Source organism: Biomphalaria glabrata, chromosome 3 (assembly GCF_947242115.1).
Source record: "Biomphalaria glabrata chromosome 3, xgBioGlab47.1, whole genome shotgun sequence".
NCBI classification, from domain to species: Eukaryota; Metazoa; Mollusca; class Gastropoda; family Planorbidae; genus Biomphalaria; species Biomphalaria glabrata.
Window position 1 is genome coordinate 17,305,601 of NC_074713.1, and position 26,741 is coordinate 17,332,341.

Genomic DNA, 26,741 nt, shown 5'->3' on the forward strand with positions numbered 1-26,741 from the left:
AATATTGAAGAGAGAGGCTTTCAACCTTAAAACGCTCTGTATGGGATTTTAAACTCAAAACTATCTTGAGGGGTTTTAAACTTTAAAAAAAGCCATCTGGAGGAGAGGGGTTGAAACTCAAAACCCCAGATTGGCTTGGCTACGCTCAAAGAATTTTGGTGTGTAATTTGCTTTTTTTTTTTATATTGAAGTGGTATTTTTTAGCATCAAACCACTCAAAACACCCAATAGGCTTGACTACGCTCATAGCATTTTGATTGCGAAATTAGTTTTTTTTATTTTGAAGATTTATTTTTTAGCTTCAAACACCGCTGGCGGGGTGTTTAAACTAAAAAACCCTTTGGCTATGCTCATAGCAATTTGAGTGCGCAATTTGCTTTTTTTTTTTTTTATATTTAAGAGGTATTTTTAGCTTCAAACCCAGCTGAAGAGGGGTTTAAACTCAAAACCCCTATGGCTTCGCTCATACAAATTTTGAGTGTGTAATTTTATTTTTATATTGAAGAGGGGTTTATCGTAAATTTTGGAAAGGGCTTTAAAATCAAAATCTTCCTTAGATGTGCTCTTGGAATTTGGGGATTGTCGTTTGCATTTTTTGTTTTCTTTTATAGAAGAGGGGGATTTTAATGCAAAACCCCTGGTAGGGGTTTTAAATTCAAACCCCCTTGGTAGTGGGTTTCAAACTCAAAACCCCCTGGTAGGGGTTTTCAAACTCAAAACCCCCTGGTAGGGGTTTTCAAACTCAAAACCCCCTGGTAGGGGTTTTCAAACTCAAAACCCCCTGGTAGGGGGTTTAAACTCAAAACCCCCTGGTATGGGGTTTCAAACTCAAAAACCCCTTGGTAGGGGGTTTCAAACTCAAAACCCCCTGGTAAGGGGATTCCAACTCAAAACCACGTGGTAGGGGGTTTAAACTCAACCCCCCCCCCTTGTCAAGTGATGGTTTAGTATTAAAATTTCACCTAAAATAAACAAAATTAAAGCAAAAGATCACTCACTAAACACCGACCCCCCCCCCCCCCCCGAGGGGGATTTCATTTCGGGTGGGGGGGGGAAACCCCCCCCCCCGGCTACGCCCATGGCTGGACTGCACTACTATTACTAGTATAGGGTCAATCTAGGGGCATAGACTCTATCTATACTATATTTATTTAATAACAAGCTTCTCTGCTTCTCAAAATGAGGTGTAAATAAAATCTCCTCTCTTAATTTCCTCATTATTTTGTATCTTCAACAGCCATGTGCCATTTTAAGCTATTGTCAGAATACAGTCATCTATTCTATAAGTAACAAAATATTAACAAACCATTACCGGATGCCGACAAAGGTTACAATTAAAGAAATTCGTATTTCATTTTGTTAAACGAAAGCAGTAGTTTTGTTCCGTCATTCGTGCCTCTCCAGGAGTAAAAGATTAAAAAAAAACTTTTCGGAATAACAGAACCACACTGTCATTAACCTATCGTTTTTTTTTTTTAGTCATATGATCAATTAGCTATATTTAGATGTGACTAATTTAACGATTAATCACATCAAATAGATATTCAAAGTTCATCTTTAGTGCATACATCTGTAAATTTTTAAAAGAAATTACATTGATCTCTCTTGTACTTGTTCAAAAGTAGTAAAATATCCATTTATAATTTCAGTATTAAAGTCTCGAAACTTTTGACGTCACTAGTCTAGATATGGTCGCTGTATAGTTTAGTAAATATGGCGGCCGACACAGACAAACTATGGTCCATTCGAGAAGATGGATGTTTGTCAATAGATGTAAATACACGTAATGTTATCTACAATTCATCGTTAAATTCAGTTATTTTATCAAGTAATGATCAAACAGTTACTGTTTTAGATGCTTTATCTGGTGCATTTTTGCAAAAGTCCGATTTATCTGGTAAGTTGCCTTACTTAACTTAGTCTTAGTGAGTTTTCAGTTTAGATTAGTTAGTAAACTTGTCTTAGGTCTTAGACTTAGTCGACTTAGACTTAGAATACTTAGATCTATCATCTAGACTAAGTAAGTAAGTTATACACTCTGTAGTGTGTAGTATGTATTATGTAAGATCATATGTAAATGGCTGCCTGGTCGTGCGGATGGCTGCCTGGTCGTGCGGTTTGCGCGCTGGACTGTCGTTCACATTTATCGATGGTCGAGGGTTCAAACCCTGCCCGCTCCCATCCCCCGTCGTCCTGCGGGAGGTTTGGACTAGGAAGTAATTATCTTCAACTCTGAAGGAACATCCGAAACATGTAAAACATTTTACAAACATTTTTTACAAACATGTAGATCATAATGGTAGATCTAGATTAATCTAGAATCTAGATCTACTTAACTACTTGGTAATCCAAAATTAAAAGTCAAGACATTAGTCATTAGACAGTCTAACTATTACTAAATCTAGTCTAGATCTAGAATCTAGATCTAGTCACACTCAAGTCTAGTAACTAGTCTATATATTATATATATAAGTATTATAAGCTAGATTCTGCTAGATTACTAGATCTATATTAGTATTATAGATAGGGCATGCCATAGATAGTATTAGTTTACATTAGTAATACGTTAAGTACTATTAGATTTAATAAGATCTCTTACTTTACTAGATCTAGTGACTAGTATTAGTTAGTAATAGAGTCTAGATCTATATCTAGGTCTATATTAAACATATTATAATATATATTTATCTAGATTATCTTTTTCTATGGAAAATACTAAATAGACATCTACTTCTAGATTTTCTGATAGGGAGAGAACAAACTGTAATAATAAATGGCTCTAGTCTAAATTACTCTAAATCAACACCAATAACAGTAAACTCAGGTGTACATCAAGGAACAGTCTTAGGTCCACTACTGTTTTTAATTTACATTTATGATTTATAAATGATTTAACAAATTCTATTAGTTCAGGAACAAAAGTCAGATTATTTGCTGACGATTGCATAATTTTAATATATATATAGAACAATAAAAACAACACAAGATACAGAAATTTTACAAAGAGGATTAGATGAATTACAGACATTGGAATCAACTTGGAGCATGTCTTTCCACCCAGAAAAATGTCAGTTTATTAAGAGTAACAAAAAAAACTAAAACAAATTAATTCCACTTATTTTCATGGTAAACCAGTAACACAACCTAAAAACGCAAAATACCTAGGTGTTATATTAATGAAACTATAAAAAAATCAAACAAAGCATTTGGGTTTATTAAAAGAAATTTCTATAAATCAAATTAGAACATAAAACTAAAATGTTATTTAACCTTGGTTAGGCCAATAATAGAATATAATATGCATCCTCTGTTTGGGACCCCTCAACTCAAGAAAACATTAAGAAACTGGAACAGACACAAAAGAGAGCAATGAGATTTATAACAAACCAATATTCACATTTGACTAGAGTAACACCTTTAGTTAAATCACTAAATTTAGAAAGCCTTCAGGATAGAAGACTTAAAAGTAAAGTAGCAATTATACATAAAACACTGAACCGTAATCTTCAATACAAAAACAAAATTTAATAAAATACTCAGAAAGACACAAAAATAAAGGCACATTCCTCATACCATATGCTAGGACAAATTTGTACAAATACTCCTTCTTCCCTAGTGCTATTAGAGCATGGAATGGGTTGCCTGAGCTAGCCAGGAAAACCAGTGACTTGGCAGAATTTAAGTCATTGGTTAATATGCATGACTGAATGCATGACGCTTAATCATTTTTTTTTTTTGAAGTAACTTCTGTATTATATAAGATAAGATAAGAATGCTATTCAGCTTAACTTGTTCAATAGGGCAGCTTTACTCTATGTCTCTACTGATGTAATGATCTTGAATCAGCATGATTATCATAGAAATGGTAGATCTATAGATCTAGATCTATCAAGTTTTAAAATCTAGTAATACAGATCTTGATCTAAAATATAGTTCTAGACTATAATCTAGAGCAGGGGTGGGCAAATTATGGCCTGTGGGCAGCCGGAGTCTTTTAAGCGGCCGCAGACATCTAAAGAAATCATGTGTGCCCAAAGATTAGTATATAAAAATGCAAATATATTTAAGAATAAATAACTCTAAATATCTATATACATTTTTGAAAGTTCTGATTCTTATCAGTCATTCTAAAACGTTTAAAGTAAACAGATTATTCTTATTAGCAATATTTCAAAACAGTCAAAGACAAAAAACTCAGGCCAGTATTTATTCAATGCTATAAAAGAAAACTGTTGAAAGTGTTGGGTTGGCTTGATCAAGATGGCAAGTGTAACAACTGATGGAGCCCATGCTATGACTGAGAAAAATATAACAATATTCCAACCATAAACTCATAAGGAGAAAGTTTGAACTGCAATATCTGTATTCAAACCTGTCAGAGCTAAGGAACATAACCACATGAATTTCGTAGTTTCTAGAAGTACTTACAGATTTGGAAACAAATATTCCAATGATCGGTGCCACAGTAGTATACGCTGGCCTAGCATGAGTAGAATATGGTATCTCAAGGAAGAAACCATGTTCTTTGAAAGACATTGACTGTGACTAATATTTCTAATGAAGACTTCAATTTTTACATCAGGAATATTGCAGTGGGTTGTTTCCACACAAAATGTATGTGCATGTTAAATCTTTTCAAACAAAGCTATCCCATTTCTCCAAGAATGCATTTGAAAACAGGTTTTGTCATTTTTCTTTTTTTTAAAGGTAAAACTATTTCTATTGAAATGGCTAAAAAGTACAAGGCTTTGTTTGAATTCCTTGATTGTGAATTCAAAAGTAAATTTTAATACGTCGAGAGCTTGGAATCAGTTTTCAATAACCTCAGTTCACCATTTAGTGCACAAGCTGATTCAGCTCCAGGGGACATACCTCCAAGCCAATTATGATCTAAAAGAGAAGTTCCAGTCAGTTCTTCCGCAGGAGTTTTATGGGTGCCAGAAGCTGTAATTCTACACTTTAAAAAATTTTGCTACTAAACTTTCACATTATTTGGGTCAACATACATCTGTGAACAAGTATTTTTTCGTTTGAAAATAAACAAGTGTAATCACAGATCGATGCTGACTGACTGTAATTTAACAGCAGTCACGAGGATAACAACTAGTAAGCTAGTTCCACAGTTCCGGAACAATATGCACGAGTGTAAACAGTTAAATATTTCTCATTAAGTACAACTGTAACTTGCAGCGAAAAGTGATGAAAAAAAGACTTTTTCAGAATTTTAAAAAGTTTCGTAAATGGCTCTTGTTGTAATTCCTCTATTTGGGAGTGTGAAAAAATAAAATGTAAATGTATAAAACAGTAAAAATGTGAATTAAAAGATATTATACACAGTTAGTTAGCATATTTTTATGATTTACATATTTCATATACATATATGCGGCCTCCCATTCCCAAATATTTTTTTAATGCTGTCCTCTATGGAAAAAGGTTGCCCACCCCTGATCTAGAGTAATAATAAGTTAAAAAATTCTTTGAGTGTAGACTAGATCTATTATTACTAGACTCTATTATTTATTCATTAATTTTATTATATCTATGACATCTATTTTTTTTAGATCTAGATTTATCTAGTTCTAGTTTACATCTATTCTAGTATTATCATTGCTAGATATGATAGAAAGTATAAACCAGTCAATATAGATATTAGTTTGAAATAGTTTCTAAGAGATTTATTTAGTGAAGTGTAGAAATTGAATACTAGCCTGAGTAGGAGACCACCAAATAATGGTTGCCAGGTACATGTTCAAGCATAGGAACAACTGGTCTGACCTATAGCCATGTTGTGTAGCCTTATTGTGTGTTGGTTAGTAACATCACATTTGGGAAAATCTTCTGATTTAAACAATAGACTTGTGATATATGGCCTATTGACATAAAGGGTAAAATTTTCTAAGGGAAGGGGTAATTTCATGGGAGCAAACACAAAGTTCTGTTATTTGTCAAAATAAGTAATGACTAAATTATTCAGCTAAAATTTGTGACCCAGCAGGGTCTATAACCACTTTTAGGGGGGGGGGGACAAAATTTAATAAACAGACCTTGCTAAAGGTACCAGACCTAAGAAATTTAATTTAATTTAATTTAGATTCACAATAGACATTTATAAAAACACATTTGAGGAATGGATGCCATTTAAAGAGACCAGATTTATTTTAAAAGAACTAATTAAAACTTGTGTACATTAAGCCTACAGCTTAGATATTTTCAAAATAAAATCAATAACAATTTTATACTTATTAGCCCAGCAGGGTTTTCTGTATAACCACATGTAAGAGGGATATAAGTCAATTCTTAATTTAATAAAACACACCAAACATCCTAATATACATGTATTTAAACAAAATAATTTAATGTTCATAATCCTTAGTGAACTGATCAACCCATATGCCCTCAAAGGACTTCTATGCTTTTAGCTGGGCTGTGATTTTTCCGCAGAAGTTATGGTTTGTAGGCTTTTTTCAGTTCATGGGCCAAATGTTTGGAACTCGCTCTCAATTAAGCTCAGAAAAACTACATACATCACTACTTTTAAGAAGAACATTAAGACCTACCTATTCACAAGTTATTAGATTAGTTTGCCAATTTTATGTTTATGTTCTTGTAGCACCTTGATCCTATATTATGTTTGCCAACTTTATTACATTATTATTTTATTTTTAATTTCTTATTTACCAGGGCACAGGTGTGATCTGTTAGAGTGTGTTTACCTACCAGAAAAAGATAAAACTGTATTCTGTGATGGATGTGCTTTAGGGGTTAGAGGGGATCTGCAGGGCATTTTACTCTTGGACACAGCCTTGCAAACTCCAATTAATAAACCAGAAGATATTGTTAAGATAGAATTACCTTTGGTTGAGGTAATTATTTTTATTTCTTTTTTTTTTTTGGGGGGGGGGGTTCATAGTTTGTTTTTAACCATGTATATATATTTTTTTTTTCAACAATAATAACAAGCTTCTCAATCAAATTTTTATTTGCATGTTGAATCCTATGGCCAAACCCGGTTTAAGAATCACTCTAATTATTTTGACAGTTTGTAAAATAGGATTGTATACATCTCCATTGTTGTTTTTTTCTGAAATTCGATTAAATATTTTATGAAGTTTATAATGATTAAAAAAAGCCAGCACATTTGTAAGACATATAGGATAAAGTATGAGTACTTTTATATTCATTGTAATTTGTCTCAAAATCTAACATTTATTTTCTCTTTTGGTTAAACATTTTAAGGCAACCCAACTAAGAAAAACTCTATTGTCAACTGATCTTAGCAGCAAGGAATTTATTGATGAATTTACTAAAGATTTGAGTCAGGGCATTGAAAAGGCACAAGAGGCAACAAAGGGGAATCATAAAACAGCGAAAGTAAGCGAAGAGAAAATAATGAAGTTCCATGTTATTTCAGATTTTTTGTTGTTATTTGATATAGGCAAGTGGTGCTAAGCTCATTTGGCTGATCTAGATTTATGATATTGATGGATTAGACAAAACCTAAAAATGATGAATTAAAAAAAATAATCTTTAACATGTTATGTTGCTAAACTTGTATAATTGTTTTATAACTTTATAATTTTTTTTTACCCCTGAAATACATTTAATGTGAAAAAAACATTCTTTTGTTTGAATGCTACATACTTTTTTTTTTTGTCATTGAAAATGTATTGAAAAATACTGATTATACTTTACGGGTATATTTTTTTTACTTAATATTAAATTTATTTTATTTTTTTTTTCTTTTCTACTTGTTTCTAAAGTGGGCAACAGTGTGTCTTCAAATGCAGCACCTGATACTCAAGTCTGTCTGTACATCGCTAATGGAGGAACTGACCAAAGCCAACCAAACTGGCCAGGGATTTCCTGTGGCTTCAGCAATTGTAGACCGCCTGGCTTTTCTTTTGCCTGGCAGCAGAATAGAAATAATGAAGGAGCCAGTGAACAAAGCTTTAATGTACAGTGAAGCAGCTAGAAGGGAGACTTTTGCAAACTGGCCACACATGAATTACAAGTAATAAATAAATAAATTATAACGTTTATATAGCACTACTTTCATGCTTATAGCATGCTCAGAGCGCTTTGGTCCAATCTCCTTTGTGGACCGGTGGGGGAAGGGGGTATCTGGAAGAAGGTTTCCCGTGCTGCCCATAGGTGCTCAGTAAACACAGCTCTTGTTGGGTCGGGTGTCAAACTTTGATCCCCCTTCATAGGTAGCCAAGCCAAGTTAAGTTTAAGCATACTTAACCTCTCGGCCACACTTCCCACAACAACATTTAGTGTTCAACTTTAAAAAAATAATATATGATGGGACCACAATTACATCCCTTATAATTTTGACATTTAAAAACTTTAAAATTGAACAGAATTTTGGCAAAGAAAATTTTTTTTTCTAGGTTCCAAAATGCCAGTACCTTTAAAAAATTTCACTTAATAAAATCAACTTCAAATGGTTATTTGGTATGGACAATTAAAAAGTATATAACTTCATCTCTTAATAAAAAAATAAAATTGAATAATATTTCAATGATTTTGAAGCTCTTTTACATAGTTAAATGGTTTTCTAGTATTTTAAAATAAAAAAAAAATTGAGTCTCAATTATGTATTGACAAGTTAGAAAAACAAAACACATTGGCATATTTCAGATGGGCTTTACCTGAGCAAATGGCACAGGCTGGCTTCTTTCACCATCCCAACCTTCATGGGGATGACCGTGCTATGTGTTTTACTTGTAATGTGTGTCTTGTGTGCTGGGAGCCAACTGATGAACCATGGTTAGTTGAAGTAATTGTTTTGTTGTTGTTTTTTTTCATCTAAATATATCACATTATATAGCTTGCTTTTTTTTTTTTTAAACATTACCATAAAACATTTGTTTTGATTTTTTAAAAATATTTATCTAAACAGATTGTCTTTATAAATGATGCTGAAGTCTTCACCTACTGTTTTGGTTGATAATTTATCTAAGGAGTTAACGAAAATATGTAATGAGAATAATCACTTGCATTTCAAAGTTATTGAATCAATGAAGTTGTTGATTGTCAAATTATTTAGAATTTAGTCTAGTGGGGTGGTAGCACTGCTGTGTTTTCTTTCATTTTATTTGTCATTACTTCTTGTAGAAATACTTTTTTTTTTCCTCTTGTTCTACTATAATTAGGTCTGAACATGAACGTCACTCCCAGTCATGTCCATATATCAAAGGGGACTGTACACAAAATGTTCCATTGACTGTTACATATGCCACACAGCCTGCACAGTTTCATGGGGATTCTAAACAGGTTCTTTTAGACAATTGTGTATTAATGCGTTTTCCTCATTGTATTTAATAGAAATTCATGAAGTATTTAAATAATAATTACATTTTGATGGGATTGAAATTATTTAATATTTTATAACAAACTTTATTTTTTTATTTTATTAAATAGAAAATTGCTTGTCTAAGCTCAACATTCAATGAAGACTTTATTGCAACATCAACTAAGGATGGTAATATTGTAGTCTGGGATATAAGTCATATTTTAAAGGTAATTATGCAGTAAAGTAGATTAAAAGGTTATATAATATAAATTTCAAACTAGTTTTAGATTTTGCTTTTTTTTTTTTAAATTGATTTTTTTTTTTTTTGTTAAAATTATTATTGCAATTCAATGACTTACATTTTTTACCCACAGAAACATAGTCAGTTTGATATTGATATTACTAATGCACTGGTGGCTTTGAAAACAGGGCTCCAAATAGAAAGACAAAATCAAGCTTCAAAGTAAGTTGCAACTTTTGGGTAGAAAAAAATACATACAAGATTAAACAATTAATAAAAAAAAATACATCTTTCAAGAGCCAGAGATTTAATTAGTTACATTAAGTAGAGCCTTAATGGATTATAAAAGTATCGCATGATCAGCATGGTGAGAACTCCCTCCATTAATTTTTCCCAACTTGTGTATCATATATGCATTAGAGTTCAAAAATGTTGTTGATTAAAAAATATATATCATGATAGCTTGACCAGTAGTACTTGAAGCCAGCATTACACCTATAACTGTGCCCATGAGCAGATTGAGAGGATTTCATGTTTTTGCATTTGAGATTGAGTCATTGAGATATAAGAAAAGCAAAATTTTATCCATCATATAAACATTTCGGATTCTCAAACTTAAGAAAGGTCTCTTGTGTATACAGCTAAAAAAAAGTCTTTCATGTTCTTTGTTGTAGAAAAGATACTGGTGATCAAGAAATGTTTGGAGATGAAGATGTGGATGAGACTGTTGATTCTGAATGGCAGAAAGAAGGTAAATGGGACAGACTTTATAAAACAAATTTGTCATTTTGTGTTTTTTTTTTTTAGATAAACATAACAAAAGATTAAGTGTCTCAAGTTTTAACTTCACAAATTAAAAAAATTAATATGGCTGTCAGCATGTAAAAATATTGTTCTGCTGGAGCTGGGGCATCCCATTTAATTGTCTAAAACAGTATAGTCACAACTATTATCAAAATTATCTTAATTTTTACAGATAAACAGTCAAAAAATGGATCACACAGACCATCTGAAGACTTGTTTGTGACTTCACTTTGTATAGCTGATGAAGCCAAATGGAGAGACGAAGTCATCTCCCCTAACCCATCGAAACCTGTTACAATACATGATGCTCAACTTTCACTTTTATGTGGGGTAACTTTACGAAGGACTAAATCTTTTGAGACTGGTGTAACTAATTCACACTATAGCAGGGATGGTGTTAGTAATTTAACAGTGCAGTTGATGAATGAGGTAAATGAAGCAGTGAGCAGCGAGTCCTCTCTCTCAAGACTTATAACTGATGGACATGATTCAGAGGAGTTTGCAATGCCAGAGAGTCGTTTGGTGCCATACATTATTGTGGTCTCCTTAGTTGAAGAGGTCCAATCATCCAGTCATGCCAGCCCAACCAAGCGCAAAATTAACTTCTCACCAGGGCTGAGCAAAACTTCCAGCAGCAAAGATGATCTCTCAGCATCTCCTGGTATGCTGGCCAACAATGCCGATGAGTGGTCTCTTCACCCTTGGGAGGATCCACTGGATTCAGACTGTCAGATAGTTGGTTACACTCCAGCACCTCCAAAAAATTCTAGTTTGTTTAACCCTTCATTTGTAGATAGCCTTCAGGCTGAAGACAAGCATATAAAAAACTTAAGTCAACTTGTTCCCAATGGCCCCAGTGAACTCTGTGATAGTCTAGATCCCAACTTCCCAGAGCCTTACTCTCCACTTAAACCCTTCACCTTTGCAGACTCTGAACCTGCAGCATCAATCAAACTTCCAGGCTTGTCCTCGTACACTAGCTACACCAGTGATTCCAGTGCTGACTCATTCATTAATACAAATGGCCTCAATAAAAGAGAGCCCCCAAAGATAACAGGCAATGTGATTCAATGTGTTGAAATCCCGTTACCCTTCCAGAAAGAGCAAATAGAAGTCAAATCTATTTTGCCGTCCATAGACAAGCAACATGTGATAGTCATTCTTTCTGCTAAGACTGGATTTTTGGAAAGCTCAATTCCTTTAACTTCAGCTGAAAGCAACAGTTCATCCACACACGACAAGGCAAATGGTTCTGGGGAAGGGTACTGTGGAGGTGGAATTTTAGTGTACCGTTTGAAAACTGAAAAGGGTAGACTGTTGTTAGAAGATGAACCAGTTGTAATATATGAAGTGGATACCCCTAGAAATGTGATAACAAGTACATTCTTACTGCCTCTGGATGTGGAGAACCAGGTAAGTTTGTGGATCGTAAACGTTTGTTTTAATGTACATGCATTTTACTAAATTGCACTTGAGATGGTCTGTTTGGTCTGCGGGCTACTTCAATTTTTGTCACTCCTGTCGGGGCCAGAAATATGAAAAGATAAACACATAAAAAGAAAAATAAATGTACTAAAACCATTATTTATTAGAAATCAGTGGATTCAAAGGGATGTTTGAAGTTTATCCAAAACCACCTACTGTATATTTGGATGCATAGATGACACATCAAGTCTAGCTTTAAATCTAGATGTTCTTCTGTGAGGCGATTATGTAACATAGTTTTGGCTGTTTTTTTATTCGAATAGTTTGCTTACACAAAAACGTTCTTGTAAATATGGTAATCATTCTTAACATTTTTTTGAGATTTAGAAAAGTTTCTGCAGGCATCATGGTATAGAAATCAATTGCTTGCATCACTCAAAATTTGTGAAGCAGTGATATCTGCTTGCAGTTCTGTTGGGCACTTAGCACATCTGCCACAAATGGATTTTTGAAAAGATGTTTTCATTCTTCAAATAATTTTTCACAGAACTTCTCAATAATTCCTCAAGAGCCTCATATTATTGTTTCTTTTGGAAAGACATATTTAGCTGTTGATCTTGTTGTAGACCAGTACAAGTTGGAAAGTGAACAAGGTGCTCCCTTTTTGGCTGCTGAATGAAGAGTTGCAATTTTCTTTGGAAGGGGCATATGTCCACATACACATGTGAAATCAACTTGTCTTTCCTTGTAATGTGGCGCTGAGTTCATTCAGATGTGACATTATGTTGCATATAAAAGCCAAATCCCACAACCATCAGGAATTGTTCCTTTCAAGAGTTTGCTTAATTTCTCCAACATAAAAACTTCAATTTGATGTCTCAGAAAAAGGGGTAGGGGGTTACTTTGTTTCTCTGACTTAACCAATTCTCCCACACATTCTGCTGTGACACCCAACAAAACTTCTAGCGCCATCAAAAATGATTTCTGAAAATTTCACACAAGCAAGAGAAAGATCCTCTATGATGGTTCAAACTTCTTCCTTACTTTTGTTCCTATGCATGCTCTTATTAGCCACTAACACTTCTGTGATTTTAATATGATTATTTGCACCAAGAGTTGAGATGTACCAGATATGTCAGTGGACTTGTCAGCAGTAATAGAAAACATTTTATTTAAATGTAGATTCTTACTGATATTTTCCACTCACCATGTTACTGACATGCAGAAAAGGCTAACAGCTTCAAATATATTCTAATTTTTAGGACACATTTCCTCCATCACTGTTAGCAAACACTTCATTTATCTACTTAAAATGTCAGCAACTCAGTCTGCCCTTACCGCAGACTCATTTTCTTGCCTCTTCTTGATTGTAAGCTCCAGCATAAATTATGAAAGATACATATTTCCCCTTTTTTTTTCCTTACACTTTGGGTTGACATGTCAGCAAACAGGATAGCACGGGCTATGTTTTGGGTATCACTGCTCTAAACAAATATATATATATTATATATCATATATATTTGTACATTTCTTAAATATTGATATTTATTTACTAAATACATTATTATAACTTTAAATTAGACAATTTTAAGAAACATTATTTTTTACTATGCAGACCTAAAAGTGCATTGGTTAAAGCTCTCTAATATTTTTTTTAGTATATTCTACTTTAAAATTTTTTTTTTTTCATTTTTTTCTGATTCTTAAAGTTAGCAACACTGTTGTGGTTAAAAGTGTCAGCTTATAGTGTGCTTGTAATATGCAAAAGTAGCTCAGGATTTAATACATTGCGTACAAACCCTAAAAATTTACATTTTATATTACTAGAATATTTATTAAATACATATTAAATAATTATATTTTTTTAAATGAAGGAAAATTAAATTTAAAAGTACTCTGGTTTTTTTTATATGGCATGCTTTTAGATATTGATACCCTTTTTTTAATTATTATTAAGTGGATTTTTATTTTATAAGCTTTCAAAAAAGTGTAAGGGCCTCCACAAAATTTCCTCCTGGGGCCTCCACATACCTAAATTTGGCCCTGTTTATAACCCTCAGATTTTAATACTCCTATATACACATTTTTAATGACCTCTTTCTTCTGTTTATGAACTCTTCTGTATTGCAAACATTATATATATATATATATATATATATATATATATATATATATATATATATATATATATATATATATATATATATATATATATATATATATATATATATATATATATATATTGTACATTAAAACTAGTTGTATTAATTATTTTTACATCTCTTAACAATGTTAAAATGAATGTAATTTCAACTACATTTTTTCCCCATAAGATATCAACAGCAATATTCAGTTTTAAACTAGTGGTAATGTATTTAGTTGTAAATAGAAACTCATTGCTACTAAATAAAACAATGTAAAATATGTTTCAATGTTAACATAACATATCATAAAATATTAATTCATAACCAATTGGAATAAATTTAAATGATAAAGTCTGGCCACTTAATGAAATTGTGTTGTTATAGGCGGTATGACATAGCAATAAAAATGTTGTGGCCAACTGTTGAGCTATTGTTTGGGTATGTACATCTCAGCACATATAGCTTTTTTATTTCTTAGAGAGACCAACCAGTGTCTGAAGTGATCTTTCCATTTTAAAAATAATACATGAAGAATAGCAATAAAATTTATCAACTCCATCAGTTTTGATTATGCCCCCACTTTCCAATACAAAGGTAGAGTGTGTGCTATTAATTGTTTTGGCATCTCAATGTCACAGAATAAAAAAAAGGATCAGAAAATTCAGAGCTTCATTTTGCTAATGAATTATTCTAGAAATTTAACACATTTCTTTTTCAGAAAGTCAACACTTTTTTCATAGTATATTGCTTGTAAACATGTAATATTGTTTTTATAATAGTTTTTAAAACCAGCCATAAATAGAAATTATACAACAGCTATTAAAAAAAACAACATTTTTCTTGTGTTGATTTGCCACTAATAACAACTTTTTTTTTGCTTGTTTGAAGGTTGAAGATAGCCCATCAGAAGGAAACCATTTTTTAGAGCACCAAAGTAGTAGCATCAGTAGTAACCCAGCTAATGTGTCGGGTCATATAGTCATAACCACAGCTTCAGGAGCAATACAGATAATGTCATTAGCGAAATTAACATTAGCTGCAGTTTTGGAGCCAGGGCCTAGTGAGAAATACATTTGTGTGACTTACTGTTCAGGTAAAAACTTGGCTTTCTGTTATAATCTTGTAACAAATGTAGTAGCAATTACTCACAAATGGAATTTTTACATAGAAGCAGTTTTCTAGCTTAAAAAAGATTCTTTAAATAACTTAAAATAACTAAAATCATATGTAAGAAAATATTCGTATTTAATTAGACAACTTGACACCATATTCTTCGTTGATTCCTTGATCCTTAATTAAGACTTAAAATTTGACAATTATTTGTTTTTGATTTGTCTCTGAAGTTCGTGCCGTATCTACCTTATTTAGTGTTGGCAAAACCATTAACTAACTTTCTGGATTTTTAGCTTTTTCATCCTACTATAGATATTTGCAAAAAGGCATTAAAAAATATGGTTTCCATACTTTTTATTTTATTTGTTATCATAATAAATGCATGCTTTGCTTAGTTTACTTATTCTTTGCATATATCACAAAGTTATGATACTCTGAAAGCACTTTTTATGTGTGCAGGAATCGAACGTCTTTGTGCGTGTACAGATAGTGGCAAGCTTCAGTTCTTTGATATTGACACTGTTGGTGACAGGAGAAATTCATTAAATAACCACGACTTTATAGACGGAATTGAATCTGGTAGAGAAGGCTCAGCTTGCAAAAAAGCTAAACTAGATGATGATGTTGTAGACCATCTTGGTAAGCATATTTGTTGTTGGAATTAGTGTTCATTTTGTATAAGCATTTATTGTTTGGTTTCTTAAGGTTTAATTGATGTTTATGTTAGGTGCTTTATTTAACCTGTTTTGCTTGTTTAAAGGGACAGAATCTTTAACCAGCCAACCTTTGACAGCAGAAAGTGTGACAATGCTTCACAGTTTAATCCAGTTTGAAAATTTACTGCCAAGATTTACTGCAGTGGTGCCACCTTGCTGGTCAGAGATTCAACAAGAACAACAACAAAGGAGACATCCTCAGCACCTTCAGCAGCAAGGGGAATCTACTCAGCACACCAGAACATGGAAGTTGACAGCTGACTCTGGGTTAAGACTCTTTATAATACTAAGTCTATATACCTTTGTTTATTTTGTCAAGCAAATATACAGTGTTATAATTTCTTTTTGTTTTCTTTTAGGCAAACATGGGATGAGCACTTGTTAGAAATTCTGCTACCCAAACCTTGTTCTGTGGGGCATGTTGATGTCAAATTCTCATTACATCCTGGCGCAGTACATCCAAATATTGAGGTAACCAATGAATTTTTATTTTAAGAAATGTATGAAACACATTTTTACTAATGTTATCACGGCTCACAGAATGATATTAATATAATAGTTATAAATGTGTTCTTGAATCTGGTTAAATAATATATAAACTTTGAAAGTTGACAATACTTGGAGGCAATATTTGTTTGGATTATTGCATTTAACTGTATATGTATATTTAAACATGCCTTAAAGTAATTTCTAACAGATTAGCTAAACAAGGCTAATACATTTAAGTAAGTACAATAAACATACATATAGGAAACCCTGCTGAACAAAGTTAAAACATCAGCTACAAACAAAAAAGACAGGTAAAAAAAAATGCAGTGATGAGAAGATCATGGTACCCCTATGTTTTGTGTTATTAAAATGAATCAAAGCCTATTTTGTTTTAATTGTTTTGTCTTTTTAACTTTTTTGTTCGTTTGCAGCTGCTGAAGGCCTTGAGCCCCAAGCGTCTTTTGTTTTTACTTGTCCTGCATGGTTTCCTATGTCTATTTGTATTTCTATACAGTTGATCACCCCTGCAGCAGTGAATCTTTTTATTTTGCATTCATTAAAGCTATTTTACATTAAAATCTAATAATAAACCATATTAGATTTTTTTTTCCACTGACTTTGCTTATTACTAATTATTAGCTTCTCCAGATTTGTATTATTATGAATCAACATCAGAATGGTGTTTTTAGGTGTTTTCTACACTTTTTTGTTATGCCACTAATTAGAGATCTAATAACTCTTCTATTTGTTCACAGCTCACTTTACTGAAGCAAAATATTGGCTCAATATTTTTACCATCTGGTACCTTAATCTCAGATCCATCCCACCCTAAGTCTTTGTCTGGAAGCAAGAACAACCTGTGTGAGCCCAAAGGGGAGGAAGAGGTAGTGAACAATGTTCTGAATCCAAAGTTTCTTGAGGTGCACAATGCAGAAGTGCTGTGTGGTCCTATCAAGCTGGCCAACTGTATAGACCTGACTGGCACCGGTGGTCTCATCACTTTAGCTAGTCCACAACTGCTCAACTCAAAGCCAAGGTCACTGCTACTACACATCAAAGGTTTTGAAAACAGTCCACTGTCAAGACCTGTGGCTGTGAACAAAGAGAAAACTGAATCTGAAAGAACAGCTTTAGAAAAAGTATGCTTATTGTTTAAAACAGCCTACCTTTAGTTTGAATGAATGTTATATAGTCAACTATTTTCTTAAAGGCGTTTTTTACTATATACTATACCTTTATTCAAGTCAGAACTTCATGGAAGTCGGGTGGGCGGAACCTGAACGCTTATCTCAAAAACAGCTCTAACAATATAACAGTTAATGTATATCGCTGAGAAAAGCATTACTAGCTCGTTGGCCACAAGTAAAAGTCATGTTTTATCGTTATAATTTTTCAAAGTAAAAAATAAATAAATGTAAATTTGGCTTGAATACTAGACTTAGATCTAGAGCCAACAATGGTTTTGAAAGCTTTATTGCATTCTTGAAAGGGCTATCATTCGGGAATTTAATAATGTAAGGGATTATTGATTCAAGAGTTTAATAAATTAATGTTCAGGAAAATTTTGTGCATTGTCTTCTAAGTCTAGATTTAAGGCCTCGATCTATAGCATTGAATTATTCAAGAAAACCCCCCCAGTTCTTTATTAAATTTAAAGTTGCTTTAAACTTAGATAGATTATCTGAGCTTTCCTTAGACTTTTACGCAAATCTAATATAGATTAATTCTAGATCTAGAAGTAGAGCAGATCTAGATCTAGACTTGATCTCTTTAGAGTTCTACATGTAATAAATTTACCAATAAATAATTGGTTTCTTATACAATGCCTGCTGTCCTAATTGGTAGAATCATTCAATCAAGAAGCTGACAGTGTCCACATCCCTCGTTTGATACTCTATTTGAGCTATAAAAAAAATTTTGAGAATTAATTTTTTAAAATATTCATTTTAAGTTGTATAATGGAGGTATTGTCTTTGAAAAAAATGTTTTTGTTTTAATGTTTTTCTTGTTGCAATTTGTTTGAAATTTTCATCACTGTTTCAAATTTAGTGCCTAATTTAGAGTCTTAACTTGTTTGTGATTAAAAAACAAATTATCCTAATTAATATATTAATAGTGTGTACAAGTTTGAAGAAGAAAAAGCAAGTGATGAAATATTTTAGTTGCATTAACATTTTAACAATATATAATTCAATGTTTCAGGCTAAAACGAAAAAGAAGATACTCAATTCCATGTATAAAAACATGTTAGTTGATGGGAAACATAAAAACATCAAAGGACTTTTTGATAGTGTAGCTCAAGCCTCCAATGACAAATCTACCTCCACAACCAAGCAGAAGTTGACTGATGCAAAAGGCTGCGATTGGCTGCAAGAGCTGTCAGTGACCATACGTGTGTTTAAGAAAACTTCAGTTCGGAATGAAAAACATTTGCGAAGCTCTATGATTCAGGACCCAGTTTTTCACAAACGCTTGATTAAATTGCTTATGACCTCACCATCAGATGTTGGTTCCTTGAATGTCAGTGTGGAACATATGCAGAATATGTCTCTTGATATTCTTATATGGATTTTAGCAATGCTAAAGAATGATGTTGAAAAACGGTAATGACCTATTTTTGTTAAATATCTTTTATTATGCAATAGCAATTAAATAAAACAGCTGATAAATGACATTAGCTCTACTTAATCATGACTTTTTCTCGTACTCTGTAAGTGTCTTGACTCTTTTAACTCTGAATTGAACCATAATGTACCGTACTGAACCGCTTTGACTGTGGCACCTTTGCTCTTTATATTGGGTCCCTGATGGCCATCTAGAACCAGACAGAACATTGCTCTACCCTTTTGGATGATCACATGACTATATCCAATGTGACTGGCCTGAGTAGAGTTTTCAATAGATCTTTCTCGAAACATTGCCACACCGCCACTCGTCACTGTTGACTGTTGCCACTTGTCACAGTTGACTGATCATCTAACGCTGGCCTGTGTAATTTGTGTCAACTGATTACACACTCATAATTACCCCTGTCCGTGTCACTACCACAGTTATAACAATATTGTTTTTATTTGCTAAATTAATTCAATTATTGTTCATACTTTTTAGCTGACACTATTTGTGATAATCCTAAAGTATTTGTTTCTCCATAGGGGCTGTGAAAGAGTTTTGATTGAATCAATACAGAATGAATTGAAAGAAATTGTGAAATCATGTTACATCTCTGGAACACGCACCACTGCTCATAAATTTTCAAGACTTTTGGCACTTTGTATAGAGTAAGTTTAAAAAGGCTTTTTTTTATTCTTTCAAACAATGATTGTTAACTACAGATTTGTAAGTAATAATTAAATATTTTTTTAAGGTTTTTATATAGCACAGCTTTTCATATTTACATCATGCTCAGAGCGCTTTGATTCAATCTCTTTTGTGGACCAGTGGTCGAGGGGGTGTCTGGGAGAAGGTTATCTTTCATGCCTCAGCAATTGCAACTCTGCTCAAAGTGGGATGTAAACTTAAGTGCCCTTGATAGGTAGCCACTTTCCTCAATAGGATAGCCAAGCGGTTTAAGCCTGTCTGCCACACATCCCAATTAATATGAAAAGATTGTACTATGAGTATTAAAATATTACAAGCTACCTTTGTCTGCACTAACATAAATACTCTTGTCATACAAATATTTGTTTGTCCCATGTGATCTATAAAGTAATTTTTACATTTGGTCTACATTGGCTTAAAAAAAATATTGCATAAATTTCATGTATAGTTCTATAGTAATCAAATGTGACACGCTTGTTAGATACTCAATTGTTCTGTGTTTTAAAATTCATTCTAATTCTGATCATATCAGTTTTTGTTTTACAATTTTTCTGGTTAATTTTGCTCAATATTATTTATATTTAGATTTTCCAAGTTGTCAACAGAACCAGAAGTGGCTCACAATTTCAGTCTCTCTTTGATGTATGGGTTGTTGGATTGCTTTCCCTTATTGCCACTGTGTTTCTCTAGTGGGGCACTGAGGTGGTTCTTCACGCTGCTCAACAGAGTCAAATGCATGGACATGGAACTGGTTGCTCAGAAGTCCTGTGAACTTTTGTTGGCTATTTCAGAACAGTATAGCCAGAGGACTCAACTGCAGCATGCCCTGCTTAAAACAAGGCAGGTTTTTTTTTTCTGTTTAGTGAGCTTAATTGGATTATAACTTTAACAATTAATTAATAATTTGATTAAACAATCTTCAAAAGGGAAAAGGGTGTGCTTTTAGGATTATGTTAATCTTGATATTCTTCTTATTATTATTATTTTCCACTCCTTCTTCTGTCTTGTAGAATAATTCTTGTTTTTTTTAAGCTGTTTTGATTTTAGAACTTATTAATCTAAAAAGAAAAAATTAACATGTTATTTTGTTATTAATTTTTAAAAGGGCTCAATAAAATTGGGTTGGGTTGGGGAAAGCTCCTAAAACAATTTGCACAAAAATTACCCTGCAATCTTAGACATATTTAAGAGCATAATAGACATTGATATAATCTTTCTAGATACGGACTATATGGAAATCCTTTTGAACCAGAATTGTTTGACATGGACTTGGGTGGCACAGCAAAGTCCAGCTCATTACCATCAGGTAGTGCTACCCCCACTTCTATCTTCAACAATGTTATCAAGACATCTGCAGCAAGTAGCAGTACTTCCAACAATAAAGATCAACATGACCTGTATGATATGTTACTGTTTTCAAGTGAAAAAATGAGCAAACATAATGTAAGAAGTTTTGTATTGATATTCTAGCGTCTGAAAAACAACAACATTAAATTCAGTGATAAAAATGTTAGTTGTTCTCAGTTTTAAAACTTGAGTCTTAATAGTCAGTTTTCCTCTTCTGAATAATTTCTTTAGCTAAATAAATAGACCAAACCCTAAGCAACTCAATGTTTTTTAGGATGCCCCCAGAGTCCACCTAACTCTATAGGTAGCTGACATTAGTTGCTGAAAGTAAAGGTGGTTGGTTCTTATGCTGGCCACATCACACTGTGGGCCATAGAAAAAGCTAACCTTTACATCATCTACCATATAAATCTTGAGGTCTGAAAGGGGTACTTCACTTTTTTTTTTACACTGTGCATTCTTATAACACTAAGGATGTGCTATATAAAGTAAAAAAACAACTTTATAACAAATGGTACAGAAGTAACTAACTGACTTTAATAGAAATGAGTTATTTTTTATAACACCAACAACATATCTACTCCTTGATTTGAATGACATTTTTTGGAACAAAAAGAAAAATTATTTGTGTGTGATTTCTTTGATTGGTTATTTCTTCAGACTTTCAGAAAGAATTGTCTTGTCTTAATTGTAACCACTGCAACTTATATTAGGCTTAATTTGTTTTTTTTCACGCAGTCTGATTTTCTTCAAAGTGACATCTTGGGGTTGCTAGAGGTGGAACCACTTCATTTCAGATGTCATGCTACAAGTGATGGAACACGTATGGAGCGAATGGATGCTACATCAGCCTCTGGTGGTCCGGCTGCCTCCACCAGTGCATTCAATGCAGGGCCCACTCATCTCATGCCTTATCAGCCTCCTAGCATGGTTGGGGATGAAAGTATGCTGCCAATGCTTGGTGGTGACATTAATGCCTATCTGGCACAATCTGCAGGACCTAAATTGTCTAATGCTATGGTATGTACTAAAAGTAATCTTTCTGATAAAGCTTGCTGTCAGTTGGATTAAATTTATTGTATTAGTAACTTCAGTATCTATCACATTTAATTTTGAAATTAGTATTGGCTATGACAAAAACAAAAAACGTTGTCAAAGTCTGTTTATAAACAGGTAATATTTAGTTTCTATACAAATTAAACATTTTTTAAAAACTTTCTGCTTTACATTCGTAATAAAATCAAATGATTTCTGATAAGTTTAGATAGTTCATAATTATAATTTATTTCAATCTTTTTTTTTTTTTTTAAATGGACTATTTCCACTAAGTGAAAATACTTTTAGCTATTTACCTATATTTAGCATTACTATTCTAAAGAAGGCTTTTGTTTTTTCTTTAGACTGCCATAGATGAGAGTGGATTAAAAAAGAAGTCCTTTGTAAATCCAACTTCCAAGATGTATGGAGCTAAGATACTTCAACCATTGCAATGTCCAGTGCAAATTTTGTCATTGTCTGGACAGCAGCAACAGAAAGAGGGACTACAGCAATCTCAGAAACCAGGTCCCCAGAAACAGTTTGCCTTTCCTCAGATTCAAGGCCTCCTTCAGGCACCCCCACCACAAGTGCTTGTGATAGAGAGAATGCATTCAGGTTAGTAGCAATTTATTTTGTATTGTATTTGTTGATGTGCATCAAACCATTTTAATGTACAACTTTGCATGACTACACACTGTTTAATAATAATAATAATGATAAAAATAATAATCTTTATTATCCATAAGGAAAAAGTCTTACCATTTGTGCATTACTCCAAATAAACTATTTCATATTTGATTTGATTGTTTTAGTGAATTTCTTTTGTTTTTTGTTCTTAGCAATTGTTATTCTGTGACTATCACACTTGCTGGGGATTATATTATCTAACTTGACAATTCAATGAAGTGAAGAAACATCTCTGTGTATTTTCTTAAAACTTCTTTAATAATACTTCTTCAACTTTCACATAAAATGACTTCTCAATTCAATAACGCCTTGACTTGATACTTCATAAATAAAAGTTAAATATACATGAAACTTCACTTAGTATAACTTCAACTTCAACTAATAAAACTTAAATTAAATGGACCCGCTAATATCACTTATAACTCTATCAAACCATTACTAATCAAGGACTAAGCGAGGACCATCGCTCAACAAGAACTACTACTATGCGAGGACCCAGTCTGACTGGCTTTTCCTTAATTTATACCTTTCTTAATCGTACATTCCAGAATCATGGAAACTTCTCCCCTAATTATTTTAGTAACTTTGACCTTCTAGAAGCTGACGTGTGCTATTTTTTTCCCTTAACCTCTTTCTTTGATTGGATACCTAAAATTAACTTGTTGACGCTGGACAGCATTGGCTTGACCTCGAGCTTCTAGAAACTGGTCGAAATAGGTCACAGACTCGACTCATGACAATTCTAATGTAAAGTATTTTTTTGAAGAAGTCAGTCAACATACAGATAATGCTTTGCAGTACAACATTACCCATACATCTATACACTAATGATTTAAATTTTGTGTGCTGAAAATGTTGATGTCAACACAAACTCAATTTTTACAGGTGCAAGGCGTTTTGTAACATTAGATTTTGGCAAGCCTATAGTTCTCACAGATGTTGTAATACCATCAAGTATGGATTTGGCATCTCTGTCTATTGATGTTTGGGTTGAAGGGGAAGAAATTGATGGACAACGACTTGTAGTGGCTTCCGACATTAAGGAAAGAACCTTGGTGATGAATAACATCATGCCAGCTCCTGTCTGTCGCTATCTTAAGGTCAGAATTTCTTTTGTTATTAACTCTTATTCATAGATTCATCAGTATTGTAAAAACAATTTATGACTAGACCTAGAATCTTGTTCCTTTATTATTTTATTTCATTTTTTTATACCTCATGAATAAGTTGGACAATAAATTTACAAAATTGGATTTTTTCGTAACTTCTTTGAAATAATTGTTCTAGTTAAATTTTATAGCATTATGTTTTTACATGTGTGACATTCAAGGGTGGCCTTAATATGATTTTCATTCCATTTTTTTATCTCTTTATGTTTTTATGGTTTTGATCTTTTAATTTTGTCTAGATAACAACTGTTGGCAGATACAGTGGTGGCACAACAAGATCTCGCATACCTTTAGGTTCTTTTTATGGTCACACCTACATCTTGCCCTGGGAGTGGCCTAACAGTCATGCTAAGAGCCAAGCTTCATGTGGACAGTCAGCAAATAGTTCTGTTCCCTCCATGCCCACCAAAGAAATGACTGGAGGCCAGTCTGAGGCATCTAAGGTCTCCAGTCCATGCGAGATAACCAGTCAGGGCTCTTTGTTTTCTCAGCTGGCCCTGTTTTTGTCTTTACTGGAGGATCTGCAATGCAGGTTCAACTTGGCTAAAACTCGTCTGGAATCGTTGTTGAGTGCTGTGGGCAGCAGTCAGTTTGCCTCGTCTCATGTTGAGTATTATTTAAAAAGAAACAACTCTGGAAAACTAGGAGAAGAAGATTATCCGATTTTACAAGTAAGTTTAAATAACATGCTTTTACAGTTTCAAATAGCTTATAAAGATATATAGTTTAGAATTACTAAGCAGTTTACTAAGCAATGGCCTTCATGTTTGGAGCTGTGATATACAAAAATCAAATAAATGAATTTTTGAATGTAAATTGTAGCTTTGCTGAACTGTTTATTTGGGGAGTAATTTCTAATACAGCCAGATGATGAAAATCAAAGCAAATGCTAAATATCACCAACCAAAGTTGCTATAATACATTTCTTAGATTTGAAAGGGAAACTATGTATTAAAAGTATTCACAGTACACGATGAGTACAAGATTAAAACAAGTTTTCCACATAACTAAGTTACAAGATTTTTTGATGTGCATATTTACCAATCTCACAGATCTTGTTAAGAATATATTGTTAAAATATGTTTATTTACTTTTGCCGTTTTAAAATATATAATGAGTTTATATTATTATTCCATATACATTTCATGACTATTCATATAAAAAAAAAAGAACTACATAACAATGATGGTGATAAAGTAAAATTAGCTGATCCAGCATGTTTTAAGTTACCATTTTGAATTCCTGTAACTGGAATGGATACTGACTTTAGTGTCTCCAGGACAGCTTCCACAGTTGCAACATTTGTGTTCTTAAGCTGCTATTGCTAAATCGACTAAGACCTTTGACATCCAACTACTTGATTTTTTTTACCTTTACTTATCCCTTAGTCTGTTGGACCGTTGGGGTACCAAGCAAGACTTGTTGACCATCTTTCTCCATTCCTCCCTGTCTTTTGCCTGTTTAAAACCTCTTTCAATGGTATTCTTTTATGTTGTCCTCTCGTTGCTTTCTCTGTCTGCCTCTTCTTCTTTTTCCTGGTACTGTTCCCTGAAGGAAGGTCTTGTCCAGACCCGCAGATCTTGTAATATGGCCATAGATTTTAAGTTTGTGTTTTTTTACAATAGTTAGCAGGTCATCATGGGGTCCGACCGCTGCAGTAACCCTGTCTCTAATCTCTTGGTTTGTGATGCAGTCTTTGAATGTGATACCTAGGATTCTTCTGTAGCATCTCAATTCCATTGCTAGGATCCTCCTCTCTAGCTCTGCAGAAGAACTAGCTGACCTGGTGATGCACATTGACAAGACTGCCGCAGCATATGGCATGCAAATAAATGCAGAAAAAAAAACAAATTATGACCCATAGCCAACAGGGCTTTAAAAGGGGCATTAGTATTGGAGGTGAAAAGCTGACAAGTGTTAGCATCTTCAAATACCTCGGAACTATTGTCTCAGATGGGGGAACGAAACCCAAACTATTGGCCCGAATAGCACAGTCCACAGCAGCCCTTTCAAAACTTAAAATAATATGGGAAGACAAGGGCTTAGCCCTCGGCACCAAAATCAGACTGTGCACTCCCTGGTCATGGCCACATTTTTATATGCTTGTGAGTCTTGGATGCTGACTGCAGAACTACTTGATTACATAAAGTAAAAAGGGTGTTTCGGCAATTAAACTTATTAATGTAGCTTTTAAAGTAGCGTTCTCTATTTTAGACTAAGAAATTGTATATATTTCAGGCATACAATGAGTGTTTACAACTGCAGCTTCAACTAAATTTAGCTCAGCGAGCAATACGTAGGTTGCAAACATCTCTTGCAATTTCAGTTGAAACTCTAGATGAATCTGCCAGCACTGCAACTCTTTTAGCTCAGGTAATTCTCACTCTGAAGCCATTCAAGATTATTTTAGTCATCAATATTTTATACTTAAGCATTGTGAAAATAGAAATTATAGTTATTTTTTTCATTGTAAATTTGTATCCAGGCCACTACTGACAAGTTACGAGTCATTCTGGAAAATCTTCTGGATACACTGCTGACTTCCACTGTGGCCAATCCTGCTATTCCTCACCCTCCCACCACATTGTATTCAGCACTATCTCCAGATCAGGCTCAGACTCTCTTTCAAACTTTGTGCATTAATGGTACTCAGCGCATTCAGGTGTCAGCAGGCTTACTGTTGGTCAGAGTTTGTGGTACTCAGCCATGGTGGGGCCAGTTTCTGGGCAACATGCTGCAAGAATTTTTCCATGCCCAGTATCCTCAGGTTTCTCCACTGGACAGGTATGTTCATTACAAAGCAGGACATTTTGGTGTGGTGGTTGTTTTGGCCCATTCATCTTGCCATTGAACATTATGTCGCAAAACATTCAGCCACACTATATATGTTCATATTATTATGTTTTTAAAAAAAATATTTATCTATGTTTCGCATGTGTTTTTTTTATGTCA

At 33.3% G+C, this 26,741-nt stretch overlaps 2 protein-coding genes across 7 annotated transcripts in view; one reads left to right on the forward strand and one right to left on the reverse strand.

Moving 5' to 3' along the window:
- The window catches only part of LOC106076218 (leucine-rich repeat-containing protein 74B-like), a 75,820-nt gene extending 74,375 nt beyond the window's left edge, over positions 1–1,445 (reverse strand). For all 3 annotated transcript variants that reach the window (XM_056023763.1, XM_056023764.1, XM_056023759.1), the window contains exon 1: positions 1,313–1,445. The gene's annotated coding sequence lies outside the window, so the exon portion shown is untranslated. The remainder of the gene's footprint in view (positions 1–1,312) is intronic.
- Positions 1,446–1,565: 120 nt separating this feature from the next.
- LOC106056932 (baculoviral IAP repeat-containing protein 6-like) overlaps positions 1,566–26,741 on the forward strand; it is a 67,893-nt gene continuing 42,717 nt past the window's right edge. For all 4 annotated transcript variants that reach the window (XM_056023751.1, XM_056023753.1, XM_056023752.1 and 1 more), the window contains exons 1-25: positions 1,566–1,897; positions 6,682–6,863; positions 7,237–7,371; positions 7,761–8,011; positions 8,644–8,772; positions 9,159–9,279; positions 9,427–9,525; positions 9,673–9,761; positions 10,214–10,290; positions 10,516–11,756; positions 14,801–15,005; positions 15,485–15,664; positions 15,786–16,008; positions 16,101–16,212; positions 16,986–17,369; positions 18,433–18,833; positions 19,383–19,508; positions 20,134–20,388; positions 20,769–20,991; positions 21,634–21,915; positions 22,296–22,548; positions 23,506–23,720; positions 24,029–24,460; positions 26,028–26,162; positions 26,275–26,573. In XM_056023751.1, the coding sequence (XP_055879726.1) occupies positions 1,714–1,897; positions 6,682–6,863; positions 7,237–7,371; positions 7,761–8,011; positions 8,644–8,772; positions 9,159–9,279; positions 9,427–9,525; positions 9,673–9,761; positions 10,214–10,290; positions 10,516–11,756; positions 14,801–15,005; positions 15,485–15,664; positions 15,786–16,008; positions 16,101–16,212; positions 16,986–17,369; positions 18,433–18,833; positions 19,383–19,508; positions 20,134–20,388; positions 20,769–20,991; positions 21,634–21,915; positions 22,296–22,548; positions 23,506–23,720; positions 24,029–24,460; positions 26,028–26,162; positions 26,275–26,573 (6,233 nt within the window). In that variant the 5' untranslated portion in view covers positions 1,566–1,713. The remainder of the gene's footprint in view (positions 1,898–6,681; positions 6,864–7,236; positions 7,372–7,760; positions 8,012–8,643; positions 8,773–9,158; positions 9,280–9,426; positions 9,526–9,672; positions 9,762–10,213; positions 10,291–10,515; positions 11,757–14,800; positions 15,006–15,484; positions 15,665–15,785; positions 16,009–16,100; positions 16,213–16,985; positions 17,370–18,432; positions 18,834–19,382; positions 19,509–20,133; positions 20,389–20,768; positions 20,992–21,633; positions 21,916–22,295; positions 22,549–23,505; positions 23,721–24,028; positions 24,461–26,027; positions 26,163–26,274; positions 26,574–26,741) is intronic.